We start from the raw sequence: 13,450 nt of genomic DNA, 5'->3' as shown, positions 1-13,450 counted from the left end.
CTGCAGGGAACAGATAATCTCTGCTTTCTAGGTTTTCCACAATCAGTGACTGAGATTTTAAACATCCACAATCACCACAGGATGCAGTAACTCTACTACTCACAGACCCGCCAAGAACGGAAATGAGTCTCAAGTAGTTATCTGTGCACTCATGTTCAAAGCAGGATTCATCATGGAAGCCACCCAAGAATCCACGAAGGAATGAATGGCTAAGCAAAATGTGATAAACGCACATGGGGGAGTATGACTCAGCCTTAAAAAGGAAGGAGGCCGTGACACATACTGTGACACAGACAGGCCTGGAGGGCATGGAGCTCAGTGAAATAAGTCGGGGACAAGGGACAGCTGTTGCACGGTTCCACTCACATGAGGCACTTAGAGCTGTCAAACCCACAGACAAAACGCAGAATGGTGGATCCCAGGGCCCGGGAAAGGGAAGTCCAGCATCATTGTTCAATGGGGCAGAGATTCAGTTTTGTACAGTGAAAAGCCTGGAGATGAATGGTGGTGACAGTACAGTACAGTGGTGACAGTACAGTACAGTGTGGATGTACTTAACTCCACCGAATGGTCATGTATAACGGTGAAGACCAACATTCCCTGTTATGTGCATCTTATCACAATAAAAAGATGGGGGACCCTCAACAGTTAGCAGGTAGGATGTGCTGAGGTTGGTCCATCACGATGTAGAGGTGCACCTCTGCCAACCTCTCTACACTGCTCTTGAACAAGGAGAGAAATGCACACACTTCCCTCCTCAGGAAGGCTGCAAGGGGCAAAGCAGTGTGCCCTGGGCCAATCACCAAGAAGGGGCACCTGGGATCGCAGCCCTTGTTTCCTGCTTCTGGGATTTGGCTTTGACCCTGAGGGAAATGGACAATCACTGCATGGAAAGACAGATCCACCACGGGGCTCGTCATGGCCCTCCCAGTGGCTCCACAGAGCCCCGAGATCACCCCAGGTGGATGGTCCAACACAAGGCCCACGTGCCCCATGGCAGGGAAGAGGGCCTGCATGGCCTTGTGCTATCCAAAGCTTCCATCCTGCCTTCATTTTCCTTTTCCTCCCAAAGATAGTGCAAGACCCTGCCTGTGGATGGCTGGGGGAGTGCAGTGGGGCAAGAGTCTTGGGAGGGAGTAGAGGGTGGGACAGAGGAAGGGGACCAGAGCTGAGAGCGGCCTGAAGCCAGGGACCCCTGTGTGGGAGCAGGTGGAGGCTCAGGCTGGTGCATTCAGCTGTCTGTGGCTGGCTGGGTGCTGTTTGCTCCTCTCCCAGCGGGCACGATCTCCCGAGTGTCAGGCTTTCTGCCTCCCCCTTCTCCTCTGCACCTCAGGCTCAGCATGGCGTGGGCCTTCCCAGCCATGGGGATGCTAAGTCCAGTCCAGGACCTACACACCCCGGGCCGCTGTCCTGAGAGCGTGTTAACTCTCCCACCAACCCCAAGCAGGATGGCCGTGCTTCAGACCCAGGACAGCAAACCCCAGGGAGAGCTCATTTCATTTTCCTGGCCAGAGCCTTCCCATCACAGGGTTTCCGACCTGCTAGATGCCCCACTGTTTCCCACACGCCCCTTACAGGGCTGAGGGCTCCACAGGGCCGGGGCTGTGCAGTCGTCTGCCCTGCTGCTCTACAGGGATGTGACTGGCTCCTGCTTCTCTGGCTGGAACTCATGCCACTTCCTGCCAGGAGATGGCTAAGTGTGGGACCTGACTGAGCCCACTTCCTCCCCTCCCCTGCCCCCCATGTCTGAAGAGTGATCTACTTCCCACCAACAGAAGGAAGGAAAGAGAGGAGGGGCAGGGAGTAGGGAGGGAGGCTACATCTTCTACTTGCCTGGACATCAAACTCGTGCAGGAGGCCAGTGATGGTCTGTGGGAAAAACAAGAGACAGGACGGAAGTCAGGCTTCTTAGAGAAATACGGCAGGGACACAGGGTCTCCACCCCCAGTCTGTATCTACCCTCTTCCTCTGGGGGGCGCTCTTATTCCCTGCAAAGAGAGGCTGGCCTTTTCTTCTCAAATGAAGGCAGCCCAGCAGAAAGGAAGACACTTTAGCTCGATTCCTTTGTGATGACAGCCTTGGTGAGAAAACTCGCCTGAGGGACGCAGGGCTGTGAATGGCTGTTAATGTTAAGTGGTCTCCCAGACCACACTCAGGTGCCACACTTTCAAGACTCACACCTCGGGCCTCAGTGGTTCTGCCGCCTGCTTTGCAAGTGCAAGAACCCAAGTTCGATTCCCAGTACAAAACAAAAACTCAGACCTGACCACATCATTGTCCTCCTTCAATGTTTTTCATGGTTGGCATCATGTGAGTTCTAGATTAAAATCCAATCTTTCATGAATGGAAGGTGAGAATGGACATCTCTAAGCATTTCCCTCAATCTAAACACTATCAATTTCAATCCAAATTCCATCTTTCACCAGACCTTTCAGTGGCAGGAAAGGCTTGGAAAGTCGGGGAAAATGTCCTTGTCCCCAGGGGAGCTGTGGAAGTATAGCTCAGAGGAGGACTGGAACCTCGCTTGGCCTAGATTGTCTAGAAATGTCGCCTGTGTTCCTCTGACCCAGAGACAGACAGATGACAGTCCACCATCTGTTTTTGTAAATAATGTTTTATTGGGACACTGAAAGTCCAGACACTCACAAAATGTCCATGGCTGCTGGCACGCCATAATGGCAAAGCTGAGTACAGTCATCCCCTCAGTACCTGAAGGGAACTGCTTCCAGGAAACCGCTTCTACCCCGTGGATAAAAAGTCCACGGCTGCTCATGTCCCTTATATAAAATGGAGTCGTGTTTGCACACAGCCTACACACATTGCCCTGTATGCTCTATGTCATCTCTAGGTGACGTGTGATACCTGATACAGAATAAAGTTGTGTCAGTGGTTCTTAGACTGCATCGTTCAGAGAACAACAACAAGGACAATTTCTGTACAGACACACACACTACGTTTTCAAATGTTTTGGATCCACAGTTGGGTCTTCAAATGTAGAAACAGTGGACATAGAGGGCAGAGTGAGGTAGCATCTGGCCCTCCACAGAAGGTCACCCAGACCCTGGGTGCAGAATGATGCATGAATTTTCTGCGGCTTCCCCAGTCTTGACTTCTCATCCTAGCTGTGTCAACCTCCAGAATGAACTTGGGCAACTCCCTTCCTACCTGAGCCAGTGTCTTTATCTGCAAAATGGGGACGTACACAGAAATTAAATGAACAGTCTGTTCACCACAGGAAGCCGACCTGGTTTGATTCCATGCCTCACACTTTGCAGCTGTATAACTGAGGATAAACTGAACTCCCTAAGACTCCACCCCCTCCTATGTCCAATGAGGACAACCACAGAAACTAGTTCAGCCACACTGGACATATGGCTAGCTGAGAGGCACGCAGCCAGCATGTGGTCAATGCATGTTCATGATTATTCTAAAAGGCACAGGCTTGGCCTTAGAGTGACTTCATTTTTAAGCCTAAGCTTCCACATTCTTTTAGAGTTATCAACACGGGCCATTATGAGTCTCTGAGAAACGTGAGCACATTATAAAAACCCAGTGTCAGCTGTGCAGACAGACAGCCTGGCCCACCATCGGCACAATCAGCCAACCGGGCTTTAGCGCACAGCTCCTGCTTCCAGCAGCAGGACCGCTGCTCACAGAAAAAGGTCCAGCAAGAAGAGCCGAGGAGACACCTCGATCACTAATGAGTGTGCTCATCTCCTGTAGAGCAGAGAGGCTCTGCCTGCTCTGTGTGGATCAGTGCCCCCTTCCTCACAAGGCCCCTGCAGGAGCCCACGTCTCCACTTTACAGAGGAGAACAATAGCACGAAGAACGGAGGCGCACGCTGTGGACGTAGCCACAAAGCGCTGTAGCCAGGACTTGATCCAGGCAGTGTGGTCTCATGGTATGCAGCTTTACCACTAAGCTACGGGGTACGCAGACCCCATGGGCACTGGACTCCACGTCTAACGTTCTAGAACCACAGGATGTCAGACTTGTTCAGAGAAGCCTGGTCTGACGCCCTCACTACCAAGGAGAGCAACGAGGCACCAGCAGACAAGAGCTTGGCCCAGGGCCCCGTAGCACTTAACAGCCACACCGGGTTTTGAACCCATGCCTCCTACCCCTGTGCACTCACAGAAGCAGTGCAGACATGTGTGCGAAAGGTTTATGCATGCTTCGTATTCACACACATGTGGTGTGGGTGTTTGTGGGGGGGGGTGCTATGTGCACACACGTGTGTGTCTACATGTGCACACCTGTGCGTGTGAAGGGAGGAGCTGAGATCGTTTCCACTCACCTCCCCTTTCTCCACCAGAGGCTTCACCTCGGCCAGGTCCACGTCCTGAAGCTCCCGAGACATGTCCGTGCTGTCACCTGCCTGCAAGGGGGAAACCAATAGGTCAGCACTTTCTGCTGGAGGCGTTTCCTGGCAGAAGGAAACCCTAGGCCAGGGGATAATAAGATGGGCGAAGAGGTCAGGCCTGTGCTGGGCCCACGCTCTCCCTCCTGCACATGCAGTACAGCACAAGGAGGTCCTCTGTCTCCACAGCTCCACCCTCATCTTCCTCCTGGGGCTGTCCCAGATTTTCTGGGACAGGAAACTCACAGACATGAGCTCCCTTCCAACAAAGCAGATGGATGGATGGATAGAACACAAAAACAGGTCCACATCAAGTCCAGGCCCACCCGCGATCCCCAGAATGCTTCTCACTGCATTTCAGAAGCAGCCCACATTCCTGATCCCCAAATCAGGCAGCCACACACTGGCAAGGAAAGGGAACAAAAGGTCACTGCCTGGGGGCCCAGCTTGTGCAGGCGTGGTATAAGCCTCACCCTGCACACACACACACACACACACACACACACACACATATGCCTGCCACTCTATAGGATGCTAGGCTGCCTGCTGAGAGGGACAAGGGACAGGGAACAGGAAAACCCTTAAGCCAAAAGGCCTGCCAGGCACTGAGCTCTGGGCAGGAGTAACGTTAAGTCAGAGCAGGGCGCGGAGCAGACAGGGCTAAGCAGGAGGCTCATTTCCTCCTCCTGGGCTCCAACTCAGCAGGTGCAGAGTTGGAAATGGAGCTGCAAGGAGACTGGGCAGAGCTGGGGATGAGCTTGGAACACTGCCTCCTGTTCTCCTGCAAGGCAAGGCTTGGGTGGAGCTGTGTCATTTACCGAGCATACCTTCCCAGAGTTTAACCTGGGAGCTGGAGAGATAAACACTCATTTTCACAGATCAATAGTCAAGTAGGAAAAATTAAACACTCACCAATACCAGGGTGAGGACCAAGGGTCCCAGGGGAGGCATAGTTGTTACAGGCAGCACAGAAGGGACCTGGGGAGGAGGGGGAGTGACAGAGGGGCGCCCAGGCCTCCACCTGGTTCACAGATTCCAGCCTCTGGAGCAGACAAATTCCGGAGAAACAGCTCCCCAAGGCCACCACACTGTGCCTCTACAGCAGAGCTGGGAGGTTCTCTGGAGACCGTGGCAAGGGAAAGCGCCCAGGCTTCTCTGAAGACTCAGCTCCCTGAGCCCACAGCGCCCGAAGAAACTGCTCTCCCACCGAGCACCACACCCCAGGCGATAAGCGGCATTCAGTGGGTGGGTGCCTCTGGCCCCGATGCTCTGGCCTGGGGCCTCATGATGTTTCCCCCGTAGATAACCACCCCACAAGAATGCCTTTATGCAGCCTCTGCAGTCTACACTCCCGAACATTCTGAAAACAAAGTCGGTTTTATGTCTGTGAGCATTCCTGGACTGCTGCCTGCTCGGAGGCAGGAGGCATGAAAAGCCAGGGTCTATGAGCCCTGCTAATTCAGCATGTTCATGGTCCCGAGACCCTGGCTGTGGGACACTGCATCCACACAGCCTAGAGAGGCTTCCAGAAGCCAGGGCCGGGGAAGCACACTGCTCACCCTGAGAGCGAAAGGCTCCGCAGTTCACAGGGGCTTCCAGGCATGCAGTTGGATCTTTCAAGATCCATCCCAGCTGGACCTCCTCAGCCCCACCGATGAGTTCCAGAGGCAGAGAGCACACCTGCCTGTTCCCTCAGCTGCTCGCCCAGTACAGCTCCCTTCCTGATCAGATGAGCAGTGCACTTACTTAAATTCCCTCTTAAAGTCACTAACCCCCAGGAGCAAAATGCCTTGAAACCCTTCCACATTGTAAGGACCCACACAGGCTGTAGTTCAGCCTGGCCTGCTCAGCTCTCCTTGGTGTCCAGAAACTGTGATCACGCTTGAATACGATGTCAGTCTCTCCAGCTCCTTGATCAGGACAGAAGGGAGACCAATCTCAGCCTCTGGTTCCCTCCATGCCCCTGGTAAAAGCCCTCTGCCTCACACTATTTTTCCTTCCTCCTTAGCGTCCAGGCCACAGGAGGCAGTGGTTCGAAAACTGGCTGAGTCTCCTGAACTATCAGGTCCTTGCAAAGCTGTTCTTTGGAGCTGGAGGGGCCTCTTTTAGCAGAGCCCTCAGCCAACTCGGGGCCCGAAGGAAGCCAGCCCAGCGGTGAAGATATCTGGAGTCTCTCAGGGTCTATCACAATCTGGGGTGACTCTGTCTCCCAGGACCTCTGCAATGTGTGCATCTTGGATTGTCATAACTGGGGATGCCATGGCATGTCGTGGGTGGAGAGATGCCGCTAAACACCCTCTGGTACACAGGGCGGCTCCGCGACAGGAAATTATATGACTCAAAAGCTCAGTAGTGGTGAGGCTGAGACACTGAGTCCAAACCAAGGACTCTGAAGTGTGGATGGAGGCTGGAAAAGGCCCAGGACGCTTCGCACTTGTCCCGTGGGCACAATGGGACCCGTGTGCTCCTGAACATAAACTTCCTGCAGATGGGACAGAAAACCTGCTAGGAAGTCTCCCCACCTAGGTCACTGCCCCACAGTAACCAGGGCTGTGCACACCCGGGGCTCCAGAGGGGACCTCTGCTCCTGGACCCTGCCGGATGCTGGGGCCCAAAACAAGGCCGCCCTGCAGCTGCAGAAAGGAGCAGCTGAAGTGAGGCGTGATGCTGCCTACCTGTAATCTCAGCTACTCAGCAAGCCAGGGCAGGAAAATCCCAAGTTCAAGGCCAGTCTGGGCAACCTAGCGCCCAGTGAGAGAGACTCAGTGCGACCCTGTCTCAAAACAGAAATAAAAAGGGCTGGGAGTGTATCTTAGTGCGCCCACCTGGTGTTCAATCTCCAGTATGGACAAGGAAGGAGGGAGGTGGAGGGGGTGAAGGAGAGGAGAGGGGAAGAGAGTGAAGGAAGGGAGAGGGAGGGAGGGAGGAAGAAGGAGGAAGAGAAGGCAAGAAACACGGGTTCCACCTTGACTCCTGACCAGGGCAATCAAAGACCTTTCTGAGGTTTCTCTTTGATGCTTTCTTTCAAAGAAAAACTTATAGGAAAGTTCAATATATAATAAGGGGCTTGTAAAAAGGAAACCCCCAGGGTGCTCTGAGTGCCACCAGGGCACTGTGAGGCATCCTGCCCTCCCTTGTGACCCCAGTCTTCACCCAACTCCTACCCCACAGGCCCTGTGCCTCCAGCTCTGCCCCGGAGAGCAGTTGAGCTCCAGGAGGGCAGGAAGCTGCGATCTGAGGGAGTTTCTCCTGCCTGAGGTTCTTCTGGGCCCCACGCTGAGCCTAGAGCTAAAGCAGCAGCACCAGCTTCCATGATGAGGACCTGCAATGCGACGGATGTAGAGTCCCAGAGCCTCAAGCAGATGAACCGGTCCCTCCTCGCCAAGCTCAGCTGCCTTGGGGCGGGGGCAGCTTCTGGGGCCCGCAGCATCTGCCCTCACCCAGCCCTGCTGCTGTCTCACACTGGCACCCTGAAGCTGCCCTGAGCACCCTACGATGTTCAGGGGCACACCCAGTCCCCTCCAACACCCCCCAAATTGTGACCATGGAACACACCTGCAGACAATGGGAGGGATCCCCTGGGTGCAAAATCCACCTCGGCTGGGAATGGCTCCTGGGATGAAGCAGGTGTCCAGAAGCCATTTGTCAGCTGCCACTCTTGCTTATCTAGGCCATACACACACTTACACCCACTCACATGCACAGACTCAGTCTCACCACAAGGTCTCACACACTCACAGTCTGTCTCCACACTCCAGCCCAACGCCATCTCTTCACAGAGGGTCAAGCTCCCCCATGGTCTGACCACCATCCTGAGCACACAGCTACAGGGGCAGGCAGGGCACTTTCCCAGCACAGTGCTTCCCCTCTGCACTCAGTCCCTGCCTGGAGAGCGGAAGATGCACGTAAGGACTCAGATCCAACAGAAGACACTGCTGTGCAGGGCCTGATCTGCCCTGATTTGAGGGCTCTGAATCCCCAACACCCCAGTCCCTCCACCAGGGGCAGTGCCCAGGGGCCTGTGGCCCCAGGTGACAGAGGCTGGTTTGGCTCAGCAAGAAGAACAGGCCAAGCCTCTTCTGGAAGCCAGTGCTGAACCTAGATCCTGCCCCTCCATAACCTCCCAGGGAAGCCTAGACACAGAAAGTCAGGACCAGAAATGGCCAAAGGCAAGGAGACAGGGCAAGGCCACATGCACTACTGCGGTAGATGACCTCCCGACCATCTGCTCCACCCTGGACAGTGGCAGGGACTGCCACCTGCATCCCCAAGAAGTAGTGAGGGGTCCCCGAACAGGGAATTAGGTCAAACCAGGTCTTCTCCTGCTAAAACCAGTCCAAACCAGGCCTCCAGGGCACGGCCCCGGCTCCCAGCTGCCGACTCACTTGTCCCTTCCCCACCTACCAAGGGATTCAGCAAACCCACGCAGAAGACACCTAAGGCACCCTGGAGCCAGGAGGAGGCTTGCAGGGAGACTTGAGCATCACCACTTACCGGCCTTGTAATCCTGAACAAGCTACCTAACCTCTCTGCCTCCGTTTACTCATCTGCAAAATAGGCAACATAACTTGCACTCCCAGCAAGCAGCACCAGGGCTCACATTAAACAACAGTGCGCTGAATCTGGCAAAGAGCTGCTTAATTCATCGGATATTTTCCTTCCTGGTTGCCTTGGAGACCCCAGGACTTCTATGAAGACAGCCTGTGTTTTACACACAGTCCCAGAGTGGCCCACAAAAAGACGTCCAGCACCGGTCTCCAGTCTCTCTCATCAGAGCCAGTGTGCCACGGAAGGCCAATTCTGGGACTCCAGGACCCAGCACTCCAGGAAGAGGAGCCCAGGTGGACAGCATCATGCCCTGTGTAGACCCACAGTGGCAGCCCCAGGGACACCCTCAGCTCTGCTGTCTGTGAGCCCCACGACACCCCGAAGTGTCCACTCACTGAACAGTTCCATCTGCTTCCCGGAGGTGTCCCTAGGGGACAGTGGGTGTGACCATGCCACTGTACAGGCAACCAGGGGCTCCCGTTCAAAGGCCCACAGGACCTTCCAAGGGCCACGTGTCCAGAGTCCTCCTCACCAAGGGAAGGATGCCAAACCCACTCCCTTGTGGGCACAGGTGCCAGCCGGGGAGCTCAGGGGGGCAGAAGACAACCTCCCAGAGTCCTCAGTGAAGCAGAGAAAGGGACAGCAGGAAGGGCCACCGTGGGCCACTTCAGCTCTGACTGTTATTGTCAACACTGGCCCAGATTCTGCGCCCTCTATAACATGCTGGCTTCAAAGGCACGTGAAAGCCAGCGTTCCTTCCAGCAGACTGGGCTCTTTACAGATCTTTAAAGGGAGAAAAATCAAGGTGTACTGCTGCTGTTCGGCATGGCCACTTCCCCAGCAGAGCAGCCCCCAGCGAGGTCCCATTTCTGCACTAACCCCAAGGAAGAGCGCCTCGGGACACGCCCCACGACCTGCCTTGCTGCAGGAAAGGGAGCACTTTGTCGATTCTCTCCCCGAAAGACTCCGAAGTCCAGCTGCAAAGCAGTTCACTGCTCTCTTGGTGTTTCCTGGACCTTCTGAAAGTCAAGGCCCTGGGGAGGGAGAGCAAGCTGGCAGCTTGATTCTTAGTGCTTTTCCTACTTCAATCTAATAAACCACAGGAGAGGACGGACTGGACTTGTAAGAAAGTCCCCTAGTGTAGGGAGTAGGGAGCCATGAAGAGGGTTTTGAAAGTCTCAGCATGATGAAAATCAGCGGGGGAAATGGTGCAAATGTCATGTCAAGATGGTGCAAAAATGAGAAAAATGTTGGAGCACATATCCTACCTTTCCTTCTGGACCAGGAATTTCTCAAGTGCTCCAGAACTCTGCACAGTCCTGGATACTGAGTAGGCATCACTGAGTTGTTCAGGGCACAGCACGCAGAAACGGGATCCCTGAGCTGAGGCAAACCCCAGCCCCCGCATGCATCGCCAAAGCTGTCTCTCCTCCCTGGGTACCCACTGGCTGAGTTCAACCCAGCACAGAGCTGGGGAGTGGCTGAAACACAATAGGAGGAAGAGGGAGGTGTCGGGACCCAGCCATGACCCGTCCTCTTCTCAGCAACACACAGGTCTTCCTGGAGGTTCTCAGAGGCATCTTGGCATTAGTGAGATTTTGGCAGAGTAGCTGGATTGGCAAGATGACCATCAAAAGGGCCAGAGGCAGTGACCAGAAGTGTGATGGAGGACACTGATCATGCTGGAAGACTGTTCTGTGAATCTGCAGAACAGGCAGAGGAGCTGGCCTGCATGGTCTGAGATAATTTGTTGAAATCACACAAGCAGAGCCAGTGTTAGCCTAGGACACGGAAATGCATTCCTCATACAGAGCTCTTTGTCCCTGAGATCAGATACTCGCCACAATAATGAGATTTTTTCCAAAACAGTCTTGCTGCTCCCATCCTCTGGAATGGGCCTCCCATGGGCCTTATGCAAGGTGGCCCAAGTTATTTCCCTCCTGAGGGGAGGTTTCCTTTTGATCCACATGAATGGAGTGCCTGTTAAGCGCCAGGTTCTTAGGTCTCAAGAGGGCATGGAAAAGCAGAGAGACATTAACAGCCCAGTGAGACCCCAGCAGGACACATGGGAGCACGGGGGGAACCCAACCGAGCTGCCCAGCCAGGAGGAGAAACCAGGGAGGGCCTTGTGGGGGAAGGAGGAGAAAGTCAGAAGGGCAGGGTTCCCAGACGAGAGAGGCACACAGTTACCCACCTCTGAGGAATCTTACCTTCTCAACGCTAAGGACGGTGGAGACAGGATGAGGATGGGCTGCGAGGCCTGCATACCCACACCTGGCACCACCCCTCTGAGCAGAGGGCCATGTGGGCTTAAAATGCACACTTGTACAAAGGCTTCCTCAGCTTTAAGGGGCAGGGAGAGGACCTCCCAGATAAAAGATGAACTCCACCTCCTACTGTGCGCTCCACCATTGCCAACAAGCCTCCGAGGGAGGAACGCTTTGCCAGACTGAAGCCTAGAGGCAGCACCCAGATGGACAGCGGTGGACAGGTCTTCATAAATGTTAGATGGGAAAGGCAGAGACCAGGTCCGAAGAGGGTGTTTGTAGACCCGATTTTGCAATCGGTTCCTTTTCCACGGAGCCAAGGCAGACTCCCCAACCTTCTCCTCAGGAACTGTTTTCTCCTCCCAGTGGTGCCAGCCATGGAGCACTCCATGCTGCAGCAACACCCACCCACCAGTGGCCCCCCACTTGTGCATCCCCTTGGGACCCAGTGTCCCCCCCTCCTTTATACACCCGTGCCCACCAAGCTCCGCCTGCACGCAGTAGGAGGCCATGTTCCACAGCAGAGACTACCGGCCAGGCCAGCCCGGCCCAGCCCAGATCGCCGACTCCACATTTCAGAGAAACAGCAAGAGGAGCGGAGGTGCCACCAGGAAGGAGGCCCGAGATGAAGCCAGGAACCCAAGTTCATTCCCCAAGGCTCTGGGTGGCCTTGAAGGGCCCTGCTGGCGTTGCAAATCCCTCACTTTGATCTGGACCCACTTGCTCGATTTTGAACAGCCAAGTCTCCTCCTGGGCCTCTGTTTCCTGACCTGAGAATAAGAAGAGTGCCTCCCGGCTGCTTCAGTTAGCTGAGCTGATACACCGAACCACAAGGTGCGCTAGGTAGACGAAAGCCACTTGCTGAGCATCCATTTATTACCAGCCCTGAAGGACACAGGTACAGCACACACGGCCTCTTTCTGCCTTCTCTCCCCAGAACAAGAGCAGAGCAAGCCTCCGAAAGCCAACTGTGGGTGCAGCATCTGTGAGTGCTTTCACAGTCCCAGGGTAGCTTAAGATAAAAGCCCCAGACACTGATTGCCAAGAAGGTGGCTGGCAAAAGTCTTTTGTGCCAACAACTTCAGGTGCTCCCCACATGCTGGGCACTATTTTCAGTTTCCAAGGGTTAGCTCAGTTGAGACACACACCCTGACAAAACCGTGTCTGTTATTCTCATTTTAAACAACAGGAAACTGAGGCCTGGAGCTCCTGGCTGACTCTCTGCACTCTTCATTCCTGCCCTGTCTGCTTTCCCAATGCACCTCAACCTGCTGTCATGAGAAGGCACAAAGGCTTTGAAGTCTGACTCTTCAGGTTCAGTATCTGGCCGTCTGTCCTGCTTTCAGCCACGTGGCTACAGGCCAGTCCTGAATCTCTCCGGGATCAGTTTCCTCATCCACTCAATGGAGCTGATACAACCCAGGCAGACCTCTTGCAAGTACTGAAGGGGATGAAGACAGGAGCTGCTCTGCAGACAGAGGTGGCCTGCCCCTCTCGGCCTTCTTTCTCAGCACTGTCCCTGCCCAGCCCTCAGCCGCTCAGACATGCTGGCTTTCCCACAGAGCCACAGGGCCTTTGAGTCATACCCTGGGTGGATCCCTGCAGCTGGGTCCCAAGGAAAAGCCCAGCGTTAGACCATCAGAGCTGGCTCAGCTCAGCTCATGCAGTGGGTTTCAGGCCACCTGAGCGGCCACAGCTCTTAGATCTGCCAACCCTCCTGGAGGGGGCAGCCCAACCCAGTAAAGACACTCGGAGGGGACTGTGATCCTTGTCCTTTTCTCACCAACATGACTTTGCTAATCTAAACATCTGATTTACACTCTCCAAAAAAAAAAGACACCCACACTCTGCCTCAAAGCACCCTTACCAGAAACTTAGTAAAGATGCCAACCTAAGTTCGCCCCTCCATGGCAGACTGGCAAAGATCACATTCAGTCCCGACCAAGGGGCCCAGCGAGTGTCCGCTGGCTCTCAGTCGCCCTGGCACATGTCTCCCTGTCTGCGGGTCTCAGTTCCTATATGTAAAATGGGAAGAGGTAGGACCGGACACTGCGTGAGTTGTGTATTCCATTCCAAATGATTCGACCAATGGTTACCAAGCCTGGAGGTGCCTGTCACTCTGAGGGAACCCCATCGGGAGAGGGGTCCCTACCTCATGACCCAGGAGCCAAATCCAGCATCCTCACCCACTACCAACTAAACCTCCTTAGGACTTGACCCTCTGGACCAAGCGGGACAGGGACAGAGGACAATGAGCTGCTCTGCATGTTTGAG

The 13,450-nt window shown here is 54.6% G+C and overlaps 1 protein-coding gene across 4 annotated transcripts in view; it reads right to left on the bottom strand.

The window, feature by feature from the left end:
- The window catches only part of Ndrg1 (N-myc downstream regulated 1), a 47,884-nt gene that overhangs the window by 32,488 nt on the left and 1,946 nt on the right, over positions 1-13,450 (bottom strand). For 2 of the 4 annotated variants that reach the window (XM_004837920.3, XM_087187432.1), the window contains exons 2-3: positions 4,299-4,379; positions 1,834-1,869 (exon numbers count right to left, since the gene is read on the bottom strand). In XM_004837920.3, coding sequence (XP_004837977.1) covers positions 1,834-1,869; positions 4,299-4,361 — 99 coding nt within the window. In that variant the 5' untranslated portion in view covers positions 4,362-4,379. Of the gene's footprint in view, positions 1-1,833; positions 1,870-4,298; positions 4,380-5,273; positions 5,602-10,177; positions 10,391-13,450 lie in introns of those variants that run through there. The other 2 variants (XM_087187438.1, XM_087187427.1) reach the window with 2 other exon arrangements.

This window comes from Heterocephalus glaber, unplaced genomic scaffold (genome assembly GCF_053883595.1).
Source record: "Heterocephalus glaber isolate CG9 unplaced genomic scaffold, H.glaber_assembly_v1.0 deba00000281, whole genome shotgun sequence".
Taxonomy (NCBI): Eukaryota; Metazoa; Chordata; class Mammalia; order Rodentia; family Bathyergidae; genus Heterocephalus; species Heterocephalus glaber.
Note: the sequence above shows the minus strand (reverse complement) of the source record. Positions and strands in the feature narration are given on the sequence as shown.